The 10,790-nt window shown below is 43.6% G+C and overlaps 2 protein-coding genes across 2 annotated transcripts; one reads left to right on the plus strand and one right to left on the minus strand.

The window, feature by feature from the left end:
- Positions 1–1,514: 1,514 nt before the first annotated feature.
- Positions 1,515–5,252, minus strand: LOC107277168 (disease resistance protein Pik-2-like). Its single transcript, XM_015781805.3, has 3 exons — positions 5,055–5,252; positions 4,182–4,891; positions 1,515–3,603 (listed from the first exon to the last, which is right to left on the minus strand). The coding sequence occupies exons 1-3, from the start codon at positions 5,250–5,252 to the stop codon at positions 1,515–1,517; spliced, it is 2,997 nt and encodes a 998-aa protein (XP_015637291.2).
- A 4,313-nt stretch (positions 5,253–9,565) lies between these two features.
- LOC136354968 (disease resistance protein PIK6-NP-like) lies at positions 9,566–10,703 on the plus strand. Its single transcript, XM_066306887.1, has 2 exons — positions 9,566–9,763; positions 9,927–10,703. Exons 1-2 carry the CDS (start codon positions 9,566–9,568, stop codon positions 10,701–10,703), a joined length of 975 nt encoding a protein of 324 aa, XP_066162984.1.
- The last annotated feature ends 87 nt before the right edge of the window (positions 10,704–10,790 follow it).

Raw genomic sequence — 10,790 nt, forward strand, 5'->3', positions numbered from 1 at the left:
TTACATTTTTTTATGGTGAAAGATACCTATGGCCAACCCCAAAACATATTGTTTGTCTGTGTCAACTTCATTGTGTTGTGACTAGATCTACTCCCCCATTGTCTATTGTACATGAGAAATCTGAAACAATCAGATCAGATATAATAATGGATCATGGCGAATTGAACTATTGATTAAGTAAAGACGCCCTTGATTGCATTTCATACCAGAAGACCAATATGATTAAGTTCGTCCTGATGGGAATGGCTATATATTGAGCTATGAAGTTGACCAATGACCACATATATATGTGGGCAGTTGGCCACCAAATCTAAGGTCAAGTATGCTATTTTCGCACCACACCAAGCCTGAGTTCAATTTTTTTACTCCTTTTTTTATTTTCTCTTTACTACTAGCATATGCTCTCCTATGTTGCAACGAAACCAAAAAACAGGAAATGGGGTGGTGGTATGGATCTAGCGTAAAACATGTGATCCAACTAGGTTTTTATAACCAACCACTTGCTTTTTTTTACTAGTTTTCTTGAGACTGGCAATGGTTGCTCACCTAGTACATAGTAATAGATTGTTTTACCACTGGATTAAAAGAAGCCAACTAATATGTGAACCTTAAAAATGTCCTTATATGTTTATGTGCTTTGTCTATCGTCAAACAAATGATGTTTTAGATAGAACACATAAAGTCGGAACTCAAATTTAACTCACTATGATGTTAGTAAAAGGTATTGTTACGATTTTATATGTCACAATAGCATTACTAGATTTGTCATGAAAAATATTTTCATATAGTTAAACTTATAATGAATTTATGAAATATATACAATATCAAAATGTGTAGTATAGATTGTATCGATGTTCTCAACGGCAAGTAAAATAGAACGATGCGAGTACCACGAATCCCTTTGTTAGTTATGTTGTCAATTTCTTAGGAACAACAAAACACGAGTTCAAATATTCATGGGTAACATATTAACATGATTAATGATTCACATAGTATTGATACCAGGTAAATCCGTAAAAGAAAAACTAGCTGTAGTACACACAAATTCCAACAGTAGATATAAAACTATACATGCCAGCAAGAGTTTGGACACAAGATAATTAAGAACCATATAACAAAGTGGCTACATATCAATAATTGTAATGCATTCTAGACACTAATAGCAAACGTCAACAGTCCAAATAGAGTAAAAGCACAACTTTGATATCAATGATAAAAAGCCTGCCCTCAAGCAACCCTAATTATTACCATCTTCATCTTCATCCTTGGTGCAGATGCATCTCTGGCATATCTTCAAGTCAGTAGTTCCCAAGGTAATGAAATCTTAGCCTTCAGAATTTGTTTCCTATGATCAAGTATAGAAACCGAATGTGTCACTTGTGATAAGAAATATACACTTCACAAGACCAAAGTTACACGTGTAGTGATATTTGTGCATGATAAACTCAATTTATATTGAACAGATTAATGCATGTTAGAGGGACAAATGTACATACTCAGTTGGTAGCAGAGTATCAGTTGGATGATTCAGAGTCCATCTCCATTGGTCGATCCTCCCTGTAAACTCTAGGCTTGTTCGGATGATTTCTGCACACAGCTACCATCTCTGCCACCACAGAATCGATCATGATATGGCCGTAGAACTCAACCTCCTTGAGCATTGGGAGCTTATCAATGCCGAAAATGCCATCCTCAGGCTTCTTGAGGACAGCAAGCGTGAGCCTCTCAAGCTGAGGGGCGCCTCCTTGGAAGCTGAGCTCCTCAATGTTGGGTAGATTGTCCACGATGAGTTGCTTTAGCCTTGGGAATAGCTTCTCCCGGAAGCGGAGCTCTCTCCCTAGGTATGACGCGCGGTAGAGCTTGAGGGAGAGGAGGCTGGGGAGCTTGCCTAGCTGCTCAATGATGACCTCACCATTGAGGAAGTTCTCCCGAAGACAGAGGTCAACAAGGTTGCTGAGGTGTGAGACCCAGGAAGGCAATGTGCTGAGCTTACCCCAAAGGAAGAACTTCTCGAGGAAGATTGGTGGTGAAGTGAGATCTAGGAGGGCCTCGAGACCGGCATTGTCATACTGCCAATGAAGGATGGACAGGCTGCGGAGGGAGTAACTGAGCTTATTGAGGGAGATAACGAATGGCTCCCATTTGCTAGGCCCTTCCTCGCAGTTCATGACACATAGCTTGGTTAGGCCAGGCAGGTCACCGAGCTCACCCATGGCAATGGAGCTTGACGCGATGTTGGCATGGGCAATGGTCTGGAGGGATCCCATGGCGGCCAGACCAGGTGGTATTGTCACAGCCTCGAACGGCTCGAAGAGCTTGACACGATGGCTCCTCGTGTAGTACCTGTACCTGCCGGCGAGTAGATGCCTTAGGCGTCCCAACCGGGTGATTGTCTCTGGTAGTGCCCTCACGTCAGTTTCCCTGATGTCCAGTGTTAGAAGCTCTTTTAGCCTCCCGATCAACCGTGGGAGCCGCTGCACACCGGTGTCTCTAAGGCTGAGATACCTCAAGAGAGACAACTTACAAATGTCTTCCAAGTCATGGTTGCTCAACCAACGACAACCTTCGAGGTCTAGTACACGAATGAGCTTTAGCTTTGCGAAACTGATTACCGGTATTGGTTTCTCGATGCACCGGAGCATTAGAAGTGAGCGGACACAAGACAAGTCTCCAGACGACAAGACGTCGTCTTGTTCCTCATCCTTCTTTATCCTCCTCCTACAAAGATGCTTGTCATGAACACCACCAGCTTGTTTCCCCTGAGACGTGTGCGCGCCATGGACAGAGAGCCGTCGGATCTTGTCGTGCCCAGCTGCCACCATCATGGCATGCTGCTGGTGGCCATGCTTGCTCGGGCTTCCTAGCAAGGAGATGAAGTTTTCCTCCATGCACTTTTCTGTCATCATCTCCAGCATGATGTCGTGGACCTTACAACACCTGACGACACCATTGCTGACAACCCTTGTAGGCGTGACTATGCTCCTGCCGACGAACTCGTCCAGGTACTTGCCAGCGGCCTCCTCAGGTGTGCACTCACGTCTGCCGCCAACGAACCCCTCGGCAGCCCACCGCCGCACCAATGGCCCCCTCTTGATCTCATACCCCTCACGGAAGACGCTCAGGTAGAGGAAGCAAGCCTTCAAATGGTAGAGCAGGTCATGGTAGCTAAGTGACATTATCCGCCTCATCCTTTCCATCATTGCGCTTGTGCTCAGCCTAGATCCTAGCCTATCGCACACCTTCATCCACTCCGCCGGTGTCTTGTTCTCCGCCTGAGCCAGCATTCCCCCGACACTGACTATGGCCAGTGGCAAGCCACCGCATTTGGCCAAGATGTTGCCGGAGATGGTCTCCAATCTCCGATACCCCGCGGGACACTTGTTCGACCGAAACACCGTGTTGAAGAACAACTTTCTCGACTGATCATCTTGTAAAACATCCATGGAGTAAACTCGATCGACGGGAAGGGAGCAGCAGCTCTCAGCAACTTGACGATTCCGCGTAGTGATAACTACTCTACTGTGTATATCATTGTCTGGGAAAGCTGGCTTCAAGCTTGCCCAGTCCTCTAGACTCCATACATCATCAACAACTACAAAGTACCTGCACAATAAAAAGAGACCATCACACATCGTCCATGCTTATAAAAACACTAGCTAAGCTAATCCTTCCTTAAAAAACCAAGCCTCCGACAACTACATCCTCTCAAATCCGAACTACAAGAAGCATATCCACACAACTGGCAAGTACATTTTAATTTACAACTTTCGATGGTAATCAATAACAATGGTTTGCATCTTTCTTTTCTTTTCTTTTCTTTTCATCTAAGCGACCACATATGTTCTTTTGAATTTTAAATTATATATAACTATTTATTAAAATTTTATAAAAAGAATATAACTATTTCAAAGCAAATTTGATGGCAAATTAACCACATGATTGCTATTTGGTGCACGTGTGTTTTACTAGCGTACACTTTTTCATATAAAAGTTTTTCTATGAAAGTTTTAGATAAAAATTTGTTTTTCGAATAAAGTTTTTGAGATAAAAGTTTTTAGGGAAAAAAAAGTGTGTGCTAGGAAACGCACACGCGTACGTGATGCGTCAAATAGCAGTACCCAATTAACCAAGCAATAGAATTTCAGTTTTGGTGAGCAACATGCGTGCCAAGTAGTAAGTACCTCTTGTCTCTCAAATGAGTGCTGCAATGGGCGAGGAGTTGGGGAATGTCCTTGGTTTCGATGCCTCTGAGTATTCGTCGTGATCCGTGGTCGTCTTCTTCGTGGAGCAGCGTGAATCTCGCATTGGCGCGAAGAGCTGCTCCACCAACGATTCCAGCAGAGCTCGAAGGTTGCAGCTCCGGGTCACCGTCACGAATGCCCTGTGCTGGATGCCCCGCACCGCGGGGCTCTTGTACACCATCGCCGCCAGCGTCGTCTTGCCTAGGCCGCCGAAGCCGACGATGGACACCACCTTCCGGCGGGCCGAGCCGTCGTCGTCGCCGACCATGTCCAGCAGCTTGAGGACGGCTCTGGTCTTGCTGCGGACGCCGACGAGACTCGTCGACGCTGAGTGCCGGAAGACGGCGGTCGAGGTCGTCGTAGCAGCGGGGCGCGTACTCGCCGGAGCTCGACGCCGCGGCGGGCGGCTCCAGCTTGTAACGCAGCCTCCGCTCGCTGACCATGAGCGCGCGGGCCTTGAGGCTCTGGACCTCCACGGCCAGCTTGTACATCGCCCGCAGCGTCGTCAGCGGCCGGAGCACCGTCCTGCGCAGCCAGCCGGCGAGGTCCTCGTCGCGGTACCGGTCGCCGCCGACGTGGTACCGGAAGCTGTCGATGCAGTCCTCCGCGTCGTACGCCACCTCCCTCACCTGCTTCATCCACGTCCTCGTCTGCAAAAAAAAAAAAGATTCATCGTGTCAAGAACACGAAAGCGCACAACCGATTGCGTTGTATAACAAAAACTATTTTCGTTATAATATATTAACGTGTAATTCTTTTTAGTGTTCGTTAAAAAGAAAAAAATAAGGGGCGACGCCACGGCGAGGGGCTGACCTGCTGGGTCTGGTGGTAGTCGCCGGCGGCGGCGAGGTCGCGGAGGCAGGCGTTCATGCTCTCGAGGTCGTCCTTGAGCTCCTGGATCTCGTGGCGGACGCCGCTGAGGAGGACGTACTTGTCGGAGAGGAATTCGCCGAGCTTGCCGAGGAGGATGTGCACCACGCCCTCGGTGGAGCTCACCACGGCGGCCTCCATGGCTTCCTAGCGCAGTGTAAGTTTGGTCGATGAGCTCTTGGCTTCTTCTGGTAGGAATTTATACAGACGATCCGCGCCGAATTGGTTGAGCTCAAACACTGAAGTGATAAGACTGATAGATGCTGTTCAACTGGGATACTGTACTTCACTAACAATTTATTCAAATAATTCGTGTCAAAAAAAATATTCAAATTATTTTACAGGTTCAATTAGTAGTAATTTTTATTGGGGTTGTTGGATCAGCCATCATGTGATAAGTTGGGGTACCAAGGATGTAGGAGTATCAATCAATACATTACACTGTCATTACTCTTAAAAATATGGGAATGATTGGTTCATGGTTAGTACTATTTTTCGCCTTATAATACGAGATCTCTCATGAGAGTGTTGTGTAGTACTCTCTCAAGTAACGAAACTATGTTGTTTCAGACATTTTAGAACATACTTACTCCGTACTCATAAAGTAAGTCGTTTAAGATAATGTTTAAGTCAAACCTTGGGAATATAAATCATGAATAACTCTTAAGTTGTTGAGTTTGAAAATGTAAAAATTATATGAATAGATTTGTCTTGAAAAATATTTTCACAAAAGTATACATATATCATTTTTCAATAAATACTTTTATAGAAACAAGAAGTCAAAATTGTATTTTGGAGACCGTGTCGCTGTCCAAAACGACTTCCTTTACGAGTACGGAGGGAGTACTTCAATTCAAACTTTAAAAAGTTTGAACAACAATATATTTATAATTATTTAGAATGGATGAATAAAAATCGTATGAGTAAATTTCTTGGAAACCTACTTTCATATTGCTACCATTTTATCATGTTATGAAAAGTAGCGGTCAAAGTTGTACTATTTTAGTATTTTACAACCGTTCTGATGCCCAAAAATAACATGCATGTTTTTTTTAAATTCCGTTTCATGGAGGTAAGTCCCATAAATACAGAATGACTATACGAATCATCGTATCGATAGATGGATCCCAAGGTGTTAGGAAAATGAGCAAAGACATTTTATTGACTGAATCATTTTTTTTTTTGTCAATTCAAAGTTCAATCTTTGTAACTTAATTTCTTGTACCAATAATATTTTGAAATGTTTTACTATATATTTTATCTTTTGTTTATAGTCTCCACGTCTCTTCTAAATTGTGCATCGATCATGCATATAAAGTCTAAATTTGCATAAGTTAACCGCAAAGTTTAATTTACTTTGCATTTTATTTGCTTTGCATATGTGTGTGTACTTTTATGCTTCTCTCTAACCCACCTCATAAAAAGAATTGCCATTGATGATAGAGATTCACCAAATTAGAATTGTTTGAAGGAAGGTAGAAGGTACCTAAAACCAACCCACTTTGTTATTACAATGTGATCCCCACACCTGGGCCACCTCTGTTGTTCTGTTATTAATTTGTTGTGACAATGCCAATGTTCAATGGGATCAGTATCTATAATCCTAGCTTAATTTCCGTGAAGCATCTAACACAAGTCTCCTTCGGTAGATATCCATACGTGGCTACGTATAATGAATCTCTGGCAAGTCATTAAGTCAAGACACGCTTGATTGCTTTTCATACCAGAAGACCAACAGTTTGTGTCCTGATGACAATGGGTATTGAGACAGCACGGTTTTGACCACACATATATTTGGGAGCAGTTCGACACACCAAGTGAATTTTATGTGGAACAAATCCTACCCTGGAAATTTCATACCAAGTCTAAGGCCAAGTCTACTATTTTCACACTAAGTCAGAGCTCAAATTGTTGTTAGAGCAGGCTTAATTACGCATTGATCGAGGCCGGTCAGCTGCTCAGGTGCTGCATGGGTACCACGGAGAAGTTTTCGCACTCACACATGACACATCAAACACCCCCAATGATTACTAGTACAAAACTATGCAAATGAACTAAGGGCATGTTTGATTCAACCCTGAGATAATACTCTATCTTAAATGTGATCTACATATCATTGAGATATCACCAAACTTGCTCTCCCTCCGATTTTTAGTATTTAACGCCGTTAAATTTTTTATACTTATCAATCTTATTATTAATAAAATTACGAAACTTAAGAGCTTATAGTATGTACTATAAGGACATGCCCTCGAGAGCTTGGACCTGTTTTGTAGGGCTCTTGCTCTTACTTCACATCCGCTTGAGTTAGAGCTTAATCAAACGGTTTCAGATCCATCTAAAAGAAGTGTGACGGATGAGAGTAATCTGAAAAATAAACTAGAGAAGTGAACATTTAATATTACACTCATCCCTACATCCAATAGAAGTGGGCATTTAATATTACACTCATCCCTACACCAATAGTTGCTCACAGTTTCCAGGTATAAAACATAGGACCTATTTAGCATAGCTCCAGCTCCATCGAGCTAGAGCTCAACCGAACAATTTCAGCTTCACCTAAAATGGGAGCGAAACTGGGTGTAGCTCTCTCACACAATGAACTAGAGAGGTGGATCTAGATTTAACCAACTCCACAACTCCATTCTAGACTAACTACTAAAGCTAAATTTGTAAGTTGGAACTCTACCAAACAGGCTCAAAATGTTCTCGTGGCAGGATTATTAAGCGGAACTCTCAAAAGACATCATATTTTAAGGCACTCTGGAAATAGTACTTATAATTTATAAACCAAGGATTCCTATATTATATTTGTAAGACTGACAGTAGTATTGTTTGTTGAAACTTCCTTTGGACAACTAACTTCTCACATGATGGCTGATCCAACAACCCCGATGAATATTAGATATTGTGATCGCCATCACAAATACTATATATGTTTTTTTCGGCACTCTTTATTCTTAAACAGGTGATACTTTAAATATGCATGAATAGTCAAATCTCCAAATATTTTGCTAACATATTGAAAATAATATAGTTTGGTATGGGAGAAATGAAATTGATAGACTTATCATTAAAAATTACTTGTGTATAGACATATTTTGATAATTTAAATTAAATAAGAATATGAGTACAAAAAATAATAATAAATATGCATGGTAAGTTATGTTGATATCACATAAAGAGGTAATAAAAGTAATATTCCAGCTGTATGAAACTACAGCTATCTCGGTCAACATGATTCCATCTGTAAGAAACAAAACAAAATTAAATTAACTCGAGCTGGCTAGGGAGATTATTTTAAAAACTTTAGATATATGCACACACTTCACTCTTCCCTTAAAATACATGCCACCGCTTGGTGTCGATATTTAAAGGGCATGTTTGTGAACTTAATGTTTCGAGAATATAAGAAGGCTGGGTCTACTAACTTCTAACATTTAATTTATTCCATGAGTCCAATAACTATATTTTTTAGAATTTGGTTAACAATAGTCTATTGTTTGAATGAGCTAAAGATGCTGAATAAAACTACAGCTACTATAAGCTGCTCAAACAGGGTACATGAAGCATAATAGACATATGAGGTGCCACAACCATATGTCCATACTACCATATAGATGTTACTCCCTCCGTCCCTTCGTCCTAAAATGTAGCAATCTAAAATATGATGAGGCCTATTCTAAAATAAAAAAAAATCTGGACATAATATGAGACTCATCCTAGAACATCCATCAGATTGCTACATTCTGTCTAAATTCGTCATCCTAGGTTGCTAAATTCTAGGACATAGGTAGTAACAAAGTACAGATTGCATAAGAGCAAGTATAATATAGGGCTATAAAAAGGCTGAATGCTGATGTGGATGAGAGAGGAGAGGAGAGATGATAAGCGAGCTGTAAGTTTGCAGCCGGCTTAGGCACAGAAACCAAGAAAATTTGTGAGACAGACAGGTGGACCATATATTTATAGTGAAGAGTTAACCACCATATGAGTGAGCTGAGAGATAGGCTATAAGGATCTGTACAGTAAGCAGTTGGTTGTATTATTAGCCTTGCTCTAAGAGCAAGTATAATAGTATAGTCAATTATTGGCTTTAAATCATCTATAATCAATTTAATAGCCAATTTATACAATAGTTACATATACACATATACTACATAATTAACCTTTGGTATCACCTGTCATACACACATGTATCTTGAGTTCATGTTGCAGCTGGCTACAGATCTGTAGCCCGCTATTCTTACATCTTTTCTTTTATCGTTTTAAAATATATTTATAGTTGGCTTATAGTCTGCTATTGTACCAAACTATAAGAGCACCCATCAGTGTCAGAGTTTAGCTGAAGTTGCTCAGGCGCTGAGCCCAGGAAAACGGTATATAAAATTGTGATTCGAAGAGGCCAGCTGATTGACTCTACACTCGGGTTGCGGTAGCTGCGGCAATTGACCATGGAAGCCGCCGTGGTGAGCTCGACCGAGGGCGTGGTGCGCATCCTCCTGGCCAAGCTCGGCGAATTCCTCTCCGACAAGTACGTCCTCCTCAGCGGCGTCCGCCACGAGATCCAGGAGCTCAAGGACGACCTCGAGAGCATGAACGCCTGCCTCCGCGACCTCGCCGCCGTCGGCGACTACCACCAGTCCCAGCAGGTCAGCCCCTCGCCGTGGCGTCGCGCCTTGTTTTTTCTTTTTCGCGAACGCTAAAAAGTATTGCACGTCAACATATTAGAAAAAGAAAAGAGTTTTTTTATACAACGCAATTGGTTCTTCGTGTTCTTGAAATGATGAATCATAGGTTTTTTTTGGGTTGCAGACTAGGACGTGGATGAAGCAGGTGAGGGAGGTGGCGTACGACGCGGAGGACTGCATCGACAGTTTCCGGTACCACGTCGGCGGCGACCGGAACCACGACGAGGGCCTCCTCGTCGTCGCCGGCTGGCTGCGCAGGACGGCGCTCCGGCCGCTGACGACGCTGCGGGCGATGTACAAGCTGGCCGTGGAGGTCCAGAGCCTCAAGGCCCGCGCGCTCAAGGTCAGCGAGCGGAGGCTCAGGTACAGGCTGGAGCCGCCCGCCGCGGCGTCGAGCTCCGGCGAGTACGCGCCCCGCTGCTACGACGACCTCGACCGTCGCCTTCCGGCGCTCAGCGTCGACGAGTCCCGCCTCGTCGGCGTCCGCAGCAAGACCAGAGCCATCCTCAAGCTGCTGGAACACAAGGACGACGGCGACGACGACGGCTTGGCTCGCCGGAAGGTGGTCGCCGTCGTCGGCTTCGGCGGCCTGGGCAAGACGACGCTGGCGGCGATGGTGTACAAGAGCCCGGCGGTGCAGGGGATCCATCACAGGGCGTTCGTGACGGTGACCCGGAGCTGCAACCTTCGCGCCATGCTGGAGTCGCTGCTGGAGCAGCTGTTCGCGCCGGCGCGAGATCCACGCTGCTCCAGGAAGGAGATCATGGCCATGGAAAAGGATGAAATACTCAGAGGCATCGAAACCAAGGACATTCCCCAACTCCTCGCCCATTGCAGTACTCATCTGAGCGACAAGAGGTATATTATTGTCTCTGTCTCTGCCTACTTAATTTTCAACTGAAAATGCTTTTGGTTGGTTGATTGTTTTGTTGCCAAAATTACATTCAGACAGTTTCATCTTTTCAAATTTTGATAACGCATACACCCT

This window comes from Oryza sativa, chromosome 1 (assembly GCF_034140825.1).
Source record: "Oryza sativa Japonica Group chromosome 1, ASM3414082v1".
NCBI classification, from domain to species: Eukaryota; Viridiplantae; Streptophyta; class Magnoliopsida; order Poales; family Poaceae; genus Oryza; species Oryza sativa.